This window comes from Melanostigma gelatinosum, assembly GCF_949748355.1.
Source record: "Melanostigma gelatinosum genome assembly, chromosome: 13".
In the NCBI taxonomy this organism is placed as follows: Eukaryota; Metazoa; Chordata; class Actinopteri; order Perciformes; family Zoarcidae; genus Melanostigma; species Melanostigma gelatinosum.
The window spans coordinates 150,725-165,788 of record NC_136646.1 but is presented as its reverse complement, the minus strand read 5'-3'; the positions used below and the strand labels follow the sequence as shown (position 1 = coordinate 165,788).

General features: G+C 42.1%; 1 protein-coding gene across 2 annotated transcripts; it reads right to left on the bottom strand.

Moving 5' to 3' along the window:
• Positions 1–997: 997 nt before the first annotated feature.
• Positions 998–14,110, bottom strand: spdl1 (spindle apparatus coiled-coil protein 1). 2 transcript variants are annotated; one of them, XM_079281287.1, is made up of 14 exons: positions 14,046–14,110; positions 12,577–12,738; positions 12,232–12,408; positions 10,801–10,995; positions 10,482–10,631; positions 8,684–8,782; positions 7,731–7,841; positions 7,490–7,630; positions 7,213–7,319; positions 6,397–6,517; positions 5,456–5,522; positions 5,147–5,284; positions 4,915–4,984; positions 998–1,978 (listed from the first exon to the last, which is right to left on the bottom strand). In XM_079281287.1, exons 2-14 carry the CDS (start codon positions 12,736–12,738, stop codon positions 1,858–1,860), a joined length of 1,659 nt encoding a protein of 552 aa, XP_079137413.1. In that variant the 5' UTR covers positions 14,046–14,110; the 3' UTR covers positions 998–1,857. The 2 variants fall into 2 exon arrangements, with proteins under 2 accessions (XP_079137413.1, XP_079137412.1); XM_079281286.1 differs by lacking the exon at positions 14,046–14,110 and adding an exon at positions 13,901–13,994.
• Between the last annotated feature and the right edge of the window lie 954 nt (positions 14,111–15,064).

Genomic DNA, 15,064 nt, shown 5'->3' with positions numbered 1-15,064 from the left:
TCGAAACAAGTCACAGTAAAATGCAAATTGGGTATTTTTTTTCTTTTCTTCCAATCAGAGCAGTGAAACGTGCAAGGCAAACAGAACATAATTACCATAATAGAGACTTATTAATATTAATTGTCTTAATAACTATTATACATCAAATAATTCAGTTCAAAACGGTTTTACGGTGTTAAATCCATCAATTGACTGATTCCCAAACTCAGGTGCAGGTCAGATTTGGGCTGTAGTTACCATACATACACAAGATGCAATATATTAGCACTTGAATATGAATTTGCAAACAGATGGCTTAACAATGTTAAAAGGATAATTTGTGGAGTTACTTGAAACAGCTTAAACCTTTGTTGTGACTTGTTGCATGTATGATTTAAAATATCTGCAAAGCAATAGACAAAATGTGTTTTGTAATATCGTGTTATTTCATTACGGCTAATGCATCATAATGTGTGGAGTTTTATGAAAACACGGTGAAAGCTGGACTAGCAAATAGTGACTTCATAAAAGGAGACATTATCTGCCCTTGAGAATAGAATAGAAGGCTGGATGGAACTGGGTCACAGCCGGGTTCTACAATGATTGAGTGGAACATGTTCCCTGACATGGCCGACCGACCTCGTAACTAAGGAGATCGTGACGTCGGTGAGACCACTCCATTGTATTTTCGCCGCACTTCCTTGTTTACGCGCCGCCATGTAGGATCTGTATGTACTCCAACATGGCCGACCGACCTCGTAACTAAGGAGATCGTGACGTCGGTGAGACCACTCCATAGAGCAGAATGTTGAGGTGTCATCTTGTGTGTGAAGCCAGGTGTCTGTGCAAAGGAACCTCAGTATCTTCAGCAACTCCACAGAGGACAGCTGGACAGCTCTGAGGCGCTAAGGTCGACAACACGTTACATATTTAACTTGTTCCTACAGCATTTCACTGAAATGACGGAGCAGTTATACCGCATGTAACCTACCCGGTATGGTAGAGTTAGAGTTATTTATTTTGCACAATTCAAACAACTAAATTTAAAATAATCAAACATAACAGAAATAAATGAATCAGTACAGGAAGAGACAGAAAGCCGACTTGGCTTATTTGAAGCCTCCACCTATATAATAATACAATTTTACAAAATTACAAAGAAAAAATTAAATATGCATAAGACATTACATTACAACAAAACAAAGAAAGAAAAGGAAAAATAATAATAATAAAATTGTGTTGCGTGAGCGTGTGCGTGTGTAATATAACAGCTAAAACAAGAAAGACATGAAAACTAATACATAAACAAACTGTTACAAAACAGCAATCACATTTTCTTTTGGGCATCTTTTAAAACATTTTCCAGAGGGACATTCTTTTGTTAGGTGGGAAGTCATTCCATAGGTACTGGTGATTTTGAGTCCAGGTGCGCCGGTTCAGTGGTGGATTTGTGGAATTTACTTCAAGTATTGTACTTTAGTACGAGCAGACTTCCTCCACCACTGGTAGGTTAACGCGAGGCTAAATCTGGTGGAAAAAGTTGAATTCTTTAAGACATCCAGGTACCTCGATGTCATGGAATGCATTTAAGATAACTCTTATTATTGCAATCTAAACAGGGAATTGAAGTCAACATATTAATGTTCATGTGTTTTGGAAAACTGAACACAGAATACTGTATCATGCAAACAACTTTTAATACCGTAAGATTTAAATATATTGACAGTAAAGAGCAAATACAGTGATGTCAGAAGAAGGATGGAAATGTAGAAATAGAAAATATATTTCAATGAAAGCAGTGTGTGTCATATATATATATATATATATATATATATATATATATATATATATACACACACACATACATACACACACACACTACTGCTGAGCACACTCGTTCTCCATAGTGCTTTGGGAGCTGACATGGATCACCTCCACTGTTCTTTGCTTCTTTCTTCTCTCCTCTATCTCCTCATCTTTGGGTACAGTCACAGGAGAGCTGAGAATCACACACAAACATCACTCATGAGATTATGAATATATATATATATGAATATATATATTCATATATGAATATATATATATATATAAATATATATATATATATTCATATATGAATATATATATATATATATATATATATATATATATATATATATATATATATATATATATATGAATATATATATATATATATATTCATATATAAATATATATATATATATTCATATATAAATATATATATATATATTCATATATATATATATATATATATATATATATATATATATATATATATATATATATATATATATATATATATATATATATATATATATATATATATTCATATATATATATATATATATATATATGAATATATATATATATATATATATGAATATATATATATATATATGAATATATATATATATATATATATATATATATTCATATATATATATATATATATATATATGAATATATATATATATATACACACACACACACCACACTTTAGGAAACTGGCTGAAAATCTGGGAAACTGTCAGGTGGGACATCTGAAGCTATCGGTCATAAAAGAGGAGAGGGACAGAGAGAGAGAGAGAGAGAGGAATCGGAGAGGTGCGTTGGGGAGACCGGGAGAAGAAATCGAACGGGAGTCAGAGGAAGATGAGACTGAGGAAGGAGGAAGGGATAGCACAGACAAATCGGGAGCACATCGGCCCATCGCGGAGTCAAGGTAAAAAAGAGGAAACGAGGGTGAGCATCAGACTGGGAAAAAAAAGATTGAATATGATGAAAAGTATGTGTGTCTGGGCTTCACTTGGATTGCCAACGCAGATTCCCCAAAGCCACAGTGCGTGGTGTGCAGTGAGGTTCTGGCTAACAGTCTGAAGCTCTTATTTACGTCGCCACCTGAACACCAAGCATGCCAGTGCAAGTCAAAAGCCCCTTACATTGTTTATATCCAAATTGGAGGAGTTACAAAACAGCCAAAAACAACTGGAGTCTCATTCTATGTGTGGTTGATTGTAAATTAAATGTGATAATCTCCCTCTGAGCCTGTGCGTGTGTCCTCGCATCCTGATTGCTCTTTAAAAGTGACGCCTTGTGTCACTGAAAGTTATTGAAACTTTGTTGCAGTGTTTCAGGGCGTTTTCACACCTTCAGTTCGTTTGCTTTGTTGCAGTTGCTCCTTTGTTCGGTTTGTGTTCACACTGCAACATTTAACAGCGGACTAAATATTGTAAACAAACGCCACGCGCGAGCAAACTGTTCTCTCATTGGTCCGATTTCTATACGCTATAAATACGGTAGGCTCTGTTGTTTTTTTTTGTTTTTTTTTAAGGTGTGGGGGATTGGGGGTGCGTGAACCCGGTCGGGATGTAGAAGGGGGTGCGCGGCCTAAAAAGTTTGGGAACCGCTGCTCTAGAACCGCTGGTCTAGATCTACAGTATTTCCCCACCAGGTAGCAATGTATACGTTGTGTTTCTATTGCTTATTGCACAACAAAGAAGCAACTTCAGTCAATAAAAAGAAAAACAATTATTGTGATCATTCTTTGTAAATTTTGCTGTCAACAATGAGTGTCTGACCAACGAAATCTACTTGTTCATTTAAAGGTTCCCCGAGGAGTTTTAGAACTCTAGCGCCTCTATATAGAGCTGTTCTGCATTAGTGGGTCTAGGGATGGGTACCGAAACCCAGTATTCAATGGGCACCGGTGCTACATTTAAAGACCAGAGTATTAATAAGTTCCAACTTATCCGTACTTTTGAATGTTTTGTCGTTTATCTGGCCGCTGCCGCCTCTCCTCTGAGGCGTTGGGGCTGTGCTCCTCCACACACATGGAGGAAGCAGAGCAGAGGCTCGGAGGAGACACTGGAGTGAACTTAACTACTGTAAAAAGCCAACACTTATCATCAATCCACCTATTCATCAAGAGCATGCACATGTTAACATAGAACAGTGTTGTTGCTCGAACTCTTGATTTTGCCACATATCTTAAAATGATAAAGAACGTTTCTACCTGTAGGCAGTGAGTCACATCAGCAGAGGAAGGACTGATGTTTGTGTTCTTCAATCTTTCCAAACTTTATTCATTTCATTGACGTTGTACATTGGAGTACAGTGAGATATTATTGAGTTTATAAAGTGACTCTGCTGTTGTACACATTACTGTTGCCGCTCTAGAAATAATTTTTAGCACGATCTAAAATATTAATAAATTCTAATACGGCTCGGAATTATGTATTTTGTATTATTCTTCCTTACTTTGTAATGCAAAAAGAACCAATAAGAGTATCAACAAAGAACCAAATAGATTAGGACCAACGGTACCCGTCCCTGTTCAGCTTCATCATGCACGCGCGCACGCGCGCGCACACACACACACACGCGCACACACACGCACGCACGCACGCACGCACGCACGCACGCACGCACGCCTCAGCTCCTCCCAGCGAGGACGAAGGAGCTGAAGCTGCCAAATGAGAAACTGTGTTCCACCCAAGACTGACTTAGACAAGTACTGCATGCCACATGTGGAGTGGCGGCATTTATACGTCATGTTTGATTTCATAAGCCTTCAATTGGCTTTAATTAGTTGCGTTGTAATTTTGGGAAATCAAGATGTTAATGAATATTTTTTTCAAATATCGGTCGATAAAATAAACGGCGCTTGCGTGTTTTGCCAAGAATGACGATGATGTGTTGTGTGTGTGTGTGTGTGTGTGTAGAGAGAGCAGCGAGAGGCATCGTGAAGTCAAAGTCCATGGACCTCACTGGTGTCTCTGAGGTGAGCACAGAAACCTACAAACGGCGTCATACAGAATCAGCAGCACAACACTGAAGGCTGATGATGAACTTATCTAAGTGTTCTGTACGCTTCAAAGGCCACCGAAGGACCCGACACCGGGCAGGTGTACTGACCTGGGGCTGGGAATGGCAACAGGCTCTTCTCCAACGATCTTCACACACTTGGCAGGTGGTGCCTCAGGCTCTGAACCAAAAACACAAAATGGCAAAGTGATTAACGGTGCTACCACATAAGTACCTCCTACAACCCCATGTCAATGTGTACTGCGTGTTCTTTTATGTAGAGCAACTGCACTCAGTTCTAATCCACATTTGCCTCCTGGAGCACGAACTCCAGTGAACACACCTTGTGCGAAGCTCACTGCCTTAGCCGTACAATGAGAGCCCGCCTCAGGAAGTGCAGTCTTTGTGACATCAGAGGAGGGTAAGATGTCCACAGGAAGCTTCTCTCTCCTTCTCTTCTGAATCACAATCATTTTGGCATCTAGACACAAATATTGCAAAAGGCAGCAACGTCACAGTCGTACAATAACACAAAATGTACGTGCGTCCGTGTCATTACGAGCAACAGGGTCTCTAAAGTTCCATCCATAACACCAGAGACTCGTCGGTCGTGACCAATGAGCAGAAGTGGGTTCGGCGTTCATCTCATTACCTTCCGGCTCATACTTGTGCTGCAGCTCTTCTACTCGTAGCTGCAGCCGTATCTTGTCACTCTGAGTCTGCAGCAGGGAGCAGAAATGTACAAAGTGCTTCTGTGACTCACGGTTATGTTTGCATGTCGTGATTAGTTCATCATCGTTAACAGCTACCGTAGTCACCGACTACAGCAGTGCTGGACGGGCATCATTACTTCGGACACTTCCCAAGTGACCATGTTTCAGTGGTTGTGTTTTATCAGATCATGGATCTTTGTGTATCTAGCAGGCAGAACAGACTAAACATGTTCACTGTGCTGCTGATGACTCAAACATGTGCTCACTGAACTACAACGCTGCTCTCTAACCGTCTCTTTGCAGTTTACTACTTTAGACTACGGAAGCCTAGAGGGTCAAGTGATAAGGAAATATTTCTGGTAATCCATGTAATGTGATTTCATTTTTGTAAGGATAAAAGTGTTGTTAAGAGTCTGAAGGTTTATGCCTATGGTTTAAATAGGACTTTGCCATTCTCCTTAAACACAAGATACATACAATGTGTGTGAGCAAGTTTTGTAAATTAAACTGGCCTGGAAGAAAACATGAATGCATGTACCGGTAGTCATATTTACAGTAGAATGACAGGTAGTGGCGTACTTCAGCCTCTTGTGGCCGACATGAGCATTACAACAACAAACACACAATGAGCCTCACTAAAAGGGGTTTCACCTGTTATTACAAATGAGAAAAAAAGAACTTACAAAAATGATTCTGGGGGAAAAATAAAAAAAGTACCTGACTTGGAGACTATTTGTTTTCTTATTGAAAAAAAAAAAAAAAATAGTTTTCTTCATAATTTTGTTATATCTATTGGATGGTACTAGTGGCGCAAGTGTTGCAGCCGGTTGCATTGCTCAGTGAGCGTAGGGTTCAGAATGTATGCAGTCGGAGCCGTTACCCGTTTGAGAAGAAGCTCCGATGAGAAGAGCTTCCTCTCCAGCTCTAAAGCTCTCTGGCTCTCCGACAAAGACTGCATCCTCTGCAGGGAGAGCTCGTCTCCCAGACGCTCTGCATCCTTACTGACGACGCACACAAGAGAAGAAGAGTTCAGGTTAACCAGGGAGGGGGCGGACAGCCAGCTTATTCAGGTTTGTCCCAGTGCCACCATGTAGTTTTGCATCAAGGCAGTTTCAAATCACTTGCCTCGGCTCGGGGGATTATGTTTAAAAAAAGGTATTTAGAAATCCCGATGGTAGGATTTCAATAGTGTCAAAAATAATGCTGCAACTTTGCTGCTGGACTTGGGAATCAGGCGTAAAACAATATCGTAACATTAGACAGCTAGAAATATCAGCAGACTTTGTTTCAGCTGGTTATAAAGAAAAGCTCTGAAATACATTGAAACTAAGACAAAACAATGTTATCATAATTCTTTGGCCTTCATTAACAGAGCCACTGCAGGTGAAGTATTCAAAATCATGGACACTGACTTTAACCTGAGATGGGAGAACTGTGAGGGGATCGGCAAAATGTGCACACTGTACGCTGGCATCTAGACAGCAGAGTCCCCAGCTGTACAATGTCATCAAAGACAGTAAACTGTTTACAATTTATGAAATACAGGTTTACCAGACTACAGTGGTCTTTAAGCGCTGGACAGCTTTGGTAGCTTTAAATGCAACTGCTGAGTCATCGATGCAATAAAGCAAACTGTTTGATAAAGTGAGCTGCAGTTCAACTCGAATGACTTGAGGCACGCAGAGTTGGAACTCACACAGAGTTGTTGAGCTTCATTTTGAGCAGGTCAGTGTAGTAGGTTTCATCTCGGCCGTCACCACCTTCTGCTGGAGCCGGATTGGCTAGCTGAGACTTCAACATCATCTACACACACACACGTAATAATAATAATAATCCAGGTTTCAGATAACAGATTCTATTAAAACAGAATTTGTGTTGTCGTTACGACACTTTTAGAAATACTTTGTTGTTGGTGAAGCTTAAATATCTCCAGAAGTTCTGCACAGCATCTGTACATTGTTTTAGGAGCTCACCTCTACTTTCTCAAGTCTCTGCAGTTTAGTGATGAGGTATTGGATCTCTCCATTCTTCTCAGAGAGCATGGACTGGAGCCTCCCCAGCTGAGCGGGATCAGCCCTGGAACCCTGGAGCTGCATCAGAGTGGCTATCTGGACCTGCACAAGACGTCCACTCAGTCATTCAAGTCACAAACAAAACGGGACATTGTTCACAGCCAGCGTGTTGGTCCCGAGTGCGCTCCACAACACGCGGTACCTTCATGCGCTGCAGCTGCTGTTTGCTGAAGGCGTGTTGCTTCTGCAGCGACAGATGCTGGACCTTCATACTGATGAGCTGTCTCTCCATCTGAGCGCGCTTGTCCTCCAACTGCAGCAGAACAACACACAACATTTAGCACACGGATTTACATGGGGTCTTAAATAAACTAGCTTAGCTTGTGTGCCAAAATATGTCGGTGCACGATGATGCTCTCGACGGTATGACGTTGAAGTTACAGAGAATTGTTGTCAATTTGGAAATATTGAGACCGGGTAGAGGAGTTTACGATAAGTTGCTTTAAACGGCTAGAGCGGATATTCCCAAGTGGGGCTGTTGGAGGTATTTACCGCACAGCCTGCACGAGAGCTGGTTCATGTTCGCTCTCTCCAAAGCCACCAAACACTCTGCTGCCCGGTCCATAACAGTTTACTACAGACACAGATCACATGATAATGTTGTTAATTATTCAAATATTTTACAAATAACAGTTTGGACATAACGCGACGTCTGACACAGCATAAACTAGCAATGTTAGCATGAGCTAATTGCAGTCGGATTCAGACTCCTCGTCGTTAATTAAGATTGAGTAACATTTTTGAAACGACTGCAATGAGAGTTCAGAGACAGACGATCCTTTAGAAAGCTGGAGAGCAGTCGTCAGTTGAGCCGCTTAGCGGTGCAACTTCGAGCAAAACTAAAAAGACGTTAGCGGGCTAGCTACATCAATCTGAGGTTTACCGTCACAGGGCCGGCGGCGCAACGAGGCTCTAATGTTGTGAGATTGTTGTCCAAGGACACAAAGACACGTGGACACATGGACAAGCGAAGCTGGGATCGAATTGAAGGCCGACCCCGCTCTACGACGCTTTAAGCTATTTAGTTTTCTACTTCAGCAAAGACAGAGCCTTCCTTGCCCGTCTACGTCATTGGCAGCTCAGTTTGGTTTTTACCTCTGCGAACAGAGAGTTCCCTTTACTGTTGGGATCTTGGGCCTGCTGCAGAACCTGGTCCAACTGGATCTGGAGGTCTCGGTTCGCATCACGAGATTTCTGCGGAGACAGAGAGAGACGTACAGCATGAGCATCCAGACATGGGAGACAAAGAGATGTGACAGACGGCATGTTCACATGCAATCGCAGTCAGTGATCCGGCTGCACTCGGATGAAGGGAGAGATCATTTCACGGAGTGTGTAGTGTTGAGGTATCCACCACAAATGCCTGAGACAGATAAGTGAATCAGTGAATATTGGGTTTAGAGCATAGGGAACGGATTGTAAATGCAGAAACTTTTGAAACTGCTTTGAAGTGCAATGGGAGAGTAGAGAAGGTTTCGCTCGTCCTTGTTTCCTCTAAAGCGCACGATGACGAGGTAGCTATAACATCCAGGGGTGTTCCGAGGTCTACCACAATTTTAAGACATCAAGTATTGACCGTCAGCAGTTTTTAAGTCCAGTCAATGCTGGAATCAACCTTCAGCGGCCTGTGATGATAAGACCCGACGGCCTAAAGCAGGGGTCGGCAACCTTTTCTATCCAAAGAGCCATTTTGCCCTATTTTCCACCAAATAAAATTCGGCTGGAGCCGCAAAAGCTATTTAATATCACAGCTTATAAAGTTGTATATATAGTTATATTATACATACAAACACTATAGTTTGTTGTATTTATGAAAATATAGAACAAGTATAAAGACAATTCTTGACATTTTTACCTGATAGAACAATATCACACTCTTATGAAGAGGAGAGTTTTCTGCAGCAGCTGAGAAATCGCTCTTAGTCGCTCATCTCCAGCGTGACACTTTTCAGCAAATGCTGTGTGCTTGTTACAAGTTAGCATCGTTGGCAGTGAAAGCAAATGAAGACGTCCACACAGAGTTAAACTCTCTATTTTCCTCCGTGACTTTTCTTTTTTTGGATTTATCCATTGATAGTTTCCAGAGGGCGGGGGTCTGAAAATCATGATTAGCCACCTGCAGGGAAAAGCACTTAACAGGGGTAGAGGATTTAAGTGCCTGTGGGAATAATTAACATATCGTCACCTTCCTAAAATAATGGCATACGTCATTTTTTCAGGTTTTTCAAAAAACACAAAATAACACGGGCTGACACTCTTGAGTCTTGACATAGGCCATTATATTATAGGGGTAGAATAGCATGATCTGTTCATCTGAGGATGTACGCAATTTTATCAGAGGTGGCCAGCATCATAAGGAGATGATTTAGGCAACAAAATCATTTTTGTCAAAAAATGACTGAGGCCATTATTTTAGGAAGGTGACGATATAGGATTCTGTTCATTCTTGCTTATAAATTATATTCTCTCTGAACACGTTTCTCTTTTTGGAGAACATCATGCGAGATAACTTCTTCGATTAGCGCAATTCTCCTGCTCTTCTTTCTATTTCCTCGTCTCTCCCCCGTGTGTCCCGTGTGTGTAAACCTCGCTCGAATCAGGAAACTTGTCAGAATACCCATATTTGATTGGCTGAGCTGCATCACGCGATGCAATGCATTGGTCGGTGTGTTTCCTGCACCACCGAACAAGTGCCGTAACGAGGCGCCGGTTAAAGTTTAAACTCGGTGCCCAATATGTATAATTCCGAATTATCTATCGTTTTTAGTTCCTGGGTCCGGATCCGGTGCGCCAGTTGGGAACCTCAGAGAGCCGCAACAGAGAGGCTAAAGAGCCGCAGGTTGCCGACCCCTGGCCTAAAGCATATCAACGAGCACAGCTGATGTGCGCTTACCTGTAATGCATTGAACGAGGAAACAGCCTCCTTCTCCCGCTCCTCTCTCTCCTCAGTGCTTTGCTCCAGGCGGCGCTGCAGGCTGCTACTGGTCAGCTCCAGCTGCTGCTCTTTGTACTGAGACTCCTTTAGCGTCTGCTCCAACTCCACCTGGTCGACGGGACTCATTAACACAGGATCGGAAAGAGCAGCAGATTACAGTACAAGAAGTTTAAGGCTGCAGAATGTAGGCGATTATGATTACATTCTCCCTGAAGAACGGTACAAAGGCAGATTAACTCCAGATAAGCCTGGTTTCTCCAGCTCTGCTCCCGCTCACCATAATGCTCTCCAGATCCATGTTCTTCATCTGCACATCCAGCATCTCAGACGTCATGGAGCTCTGGGTGTGCTCGCTTAAACCTCGCAGCTCCTCTGTCTTGTTATTCAGAGTCTCGGTCTGCGCCTGGAGTTTGTGTTTCAGCTGTTGCTCACTCAGCTGGGATTCCTCCAGGGTGGACTGCAAACTCAGCATCTGGGACGACACACAGGACAAACATGTTGAAGAAGAAACATTCCTTTATTCGTCCCACAGTGGGGAAATTATTCGTCCCACAGTGGGGAAATTATTCTCTGCATTTGACCCATCCCTGTATATATAGGGAGCAGTGAGCTGCCAGTGACAGGCGCCCGGGGAGCAGTTAGGGGTTCAGTGTCTTGCTCAGGGACACTTCGACACAGGACACGGTGCAGCCGAGAATCGAACCGGTGACCTTTCGGTTGGCAGACAACCCTCTCTACCCAGTAAGCCACGGTCGCCCCCAAGAGCAACACCACGGGGATCAGAAGGTTTGCCGTCAATTAACCTCGACTGCGGCGGCCCACCAAAGTGTGTTTTAGCCCATCATAGGATCATAATCCACCGAAAATAATACAAGTTATGTTCTGCATTCTAAATGTTGCAGCTGGTTAAGTTGCAGCTAATTTGAACAACTTTATTTCCTTAATAATTAGGCGATATACTACTTAATAAGTCATAGTTTATTAGCTCATTTGTATTTTCTAGTAAGAGTGTGAATCTGCAAAGTAGCCGAACTAGTAACTAATATTGTCAAATGAATGTAGTGAGGTTAGAAATATCATATTTCTCTCTGAGATGTAGTGGACCAGTAGTGTCAAATTACCGGTACATGAAATGGAAATACTCTTGTAAAGTAGGCTACAAGTACCTCAATATTGTACTTAAGTACAATAATTAAATGTACTTAGCAGCTCCTCCTCCTCCTAAATGTACACTCAAACTTGCACGAGTAACACAAACTTGCTCTGCGTATGGTGTGAACACAGCATGAGAGGAATAGTGCTGCGTTTATGGATTTCAAAGCAAAAGCAGCGGCGTATAAAACACTAGAAGAAGAAGAAGAAGAAACCATTTTTATTGTCATATACATTTACACGAAATTTGACCCATCCCTGTATGGGAGCAGTGGGCTGCCATTGATCGGCAGCCGGGGGTTCAGTGTATTGCTCAGGTACACTTCGACACGTCCCAGTCGGGGATTGAACCGTTGACGTTCCGGTTCCCAGATGACCCTCTTAACCCAGTGAGCCACGGTCGCCCCCTAATGATGGCGCTCTACTATCGCCACGTGTGCCAGTAAAGCATGACAGTGAGCCATCATCAATGTTATCAGCGACACCTGTGCTTTTCGTACTATGACATTTACTAACGTCTGCAGTGAAGACCAGACCAGACGGCAGCTCGTTGTACCTTCTTGCTGAGCTCCTTGAGCGCTGTGCTGTGGCTCCTCTCCAGGTGCATCTGTTGGTCCTCGAGCTGCCGCGCCTGCTGGTTCTTCACACAGTCGAGGTCCGACTGCAGAGCGTTCAGCATCCGGGTCTTTAACTCCACTTCCTTCTGAAGGGAGTACTTCGCTTGCTCGAGGTCCTTTGACAAATAAAAACAGGCGTAGAGGTTTGACTAGAACAGTTCTAAAGAAGAGAATGTTCGACTGTTGACAGTTCTGTTCTGGGGTGGTTGCAAAGCAGCAACTACCGTCAGTTGTCATTTTGTCCAATTTGGCTAAATTGAGCATCTGTGGTGCGGGCATCATACCTCCAGAGCGTTGGTCATCTCCACCCTCTGTTCGTCCAGTCTGGTCTGCATTTCCATCTGCTGGTTGAGGAGATCCAGACCAGCTCGGGCAGCCTGCTGGACCTGCTCCTCTTTCTCCCGCAGCTGGCTCCTCAGGCGCTGCATCTCCTCTTCCGCCGCCATCTGGAGAGTGGTGAGTGGACAGGGAGGAGGTTTGTAAAACCTTTGTGCTTCCAGTGCAGTGCTCGCTGCAACCCAGCATGGGCCTCACACATTAAAGACACCCTGCCTGAAGTTGTGAGGAGCTGCAGCACTATTAGCACTTTTAAAGCCAACTTGAAAAGTCTTTTAAAAACTGCACAACACTGCACACACTGACCTCAATTCTTGTGGTCTTTTATGATTTGATTTTATTGACACACATTCATTTTTGATGTACCATTTGTGTGTAGTGTTGTATTGGGTGTCCTGTATGTTTTTTGCGGTAGATCTCTATATTATCTCTTTTCCTTTGACTGTGTTGTTGTTCCGTCCTTGTTTGACCTGCCAAGGGACTGCAGATGCAAATTAGCTTAAGCTATAATCTGGTACAGTGCATCGAATGGAGACATTTATGTTTAAACTGTACATGGTCCCTTTTAAATAAATGAAAAAAAAAAAAAAAAAGGGAATGGAATGGTGGATTTGTCACATTTGAGAACAGTTACCACTTTGGTGAGATATATTACATATTTATTATTTTAGAGTTGAGCTTTATTAGTCATTTGGTCAACTCAGTGTAGTATTTCTATTTAAATGTTTAAAGTATTTGTATTGTGTTTTATCTTTCACAGATCAGATAGATCTCCCTGTGACGTCACGCTCCCACAGGTTACAGATTCATTTTTGCTGCTCGTGATTTGGTTTCAAGTGTGCAGCTATATTCCTTGACGTAACGTTACACATAATGTATCAGATCAGCGTCATTTTAACTTCGTGGCTATGTGTACGTGCAGGTCAGATACTGAAGCGTTTATCCAATGAACGTTAACGTTACACATGCTGTGTGTAGCGAACGCTGTGTCCGAGTAACTGCACGTTAAATACAGTAGTTAGCCCCGTCAAGTGTTGAAGTATCAGCCCTGAAAAATAAGCAGCTGAAAAAAACCACATAAGCAAGCTAGCTAAATGGTTATTGACGCCAAGATAGCACTACGTTAGCACCACTAGCTAAGTAACACAACGACACCGGCAGTTATATGGACCAAAAAGCTAATAAACGTTAACGCTATAGCATTAGCGTTAGCTAGCATTAGCCTTAGCTAACGTTAACCATTTCAACAACAACAATGGCGCTTGAACTAACCCCGGCTCGTTTTTCAGCAGACAGAACACTGTTCGCACGAGGAAGTCCCTTGAGAAGGGCGACCAAGTAAGTTAACTCTGGAGATCATTTGTTAAATTGGTAGACAATGGCTATAAGTATAACAAATGAATGAATTTAACGTTACCTTGCCACTGATCAGTTCAAACCGCTTCAGGTTTGAATTCAGCTCCCTTGAACTATCGCGAGACGTGCCCTGATTGGCCCAGCAGGGGCCAGCGATAAATAAGTCCTTCTTCTTCTCCTTCTTCTTCTTCTTCTTCTTCTTCTTCTTCTTCTTCTTTTTAGGTGCATTACCGCCACCCACTAATCTGGAGTGTGGACTAAGGAAAGTAATTATCTAATACGAAAACCAAACAAACAAACACAAAATAAAACAAAACAAAATACAATAAATATAATTCTCAAATTCTATTCACCAGTCTTGTTGACTCCAAAAACTCCAAAATAGGCTTCCAACACTCTTCACCAAAGCTTTTCTTTAATATATCAGTTATATTCGCCTCTCCCAACTCTCTTAGACCACTTTTTAATATTTCTCTCTCTGCCTCGTACCTCTGACATGACACTAAAACATGGTCCACAGTTTCCTCTTCATCACAAAATCCACACATTCCATTATTATGTTTTCCAATAATACAGAGGGAACTGTTAAGACCAGTATGTCCATTCCTTAGTCTTGTCATTACCCTGTCATATTCTTTTCTATTTCGTCCACTAGGCCATGCACTCCCAACCAATGGTTTATTTTTAAACAGATATCGTCCTTTGCTCCCTTTATTCCATTCAGTCTGCCATATCTTTTTGATTTGTCCCTTAATCACCACTTTAGATTCTGACTTGCTTATATTTAATTGAACAATATTTCTCCCACTCTTCAAAGCCTTTTTTGCTGCTTTATCCGCCTTCTCATTGCCATCGACTCCAACATGAGCAGGGACCCACACAAATTTAACCGCTACGTGCATTTGATGGATTCTGAATCGTGCTTGTAGTATTTCATACAGTAAATCATCTCTGCATCTGGAGTGGATCAATTTTAAACTTATCAGTACTGCACATGAATCTGGTGCAATCACCACTCTCTCTGGCCTGACGTCCTCTACCCACTGCAAGGCAATACCTATGGCCATCACCTCACATGCA

What these genes read in the sequence shown, in the direction of transcription:
- spdl1 (XM_079281287.1), bottom strand. Translation starts at nt 12,738, where the DNA reads ATGGCGGCGGAAGAGGAGATGCAGCGCCTGAGGAGCCAGCTGCGGGAG. An exon ending in TGGATCTGGAGAGCATTATG is followed by an intron (nt 10,632 to 10,800) that starts GTGAGCGGGAGC and finishes CCCGTCGACCAG; the next exon opens with GTGGAGTTGGAGCAGACGCT. An exon ending in CCTCGTTCAATGCATTACAG is followed by an intron (nt 8,783 to 10,481) that starts GTAAGCGCACAT and finishes CTGTCTCCGCAG; the next exon opens with AAATCTCGTGATGCGAACCG.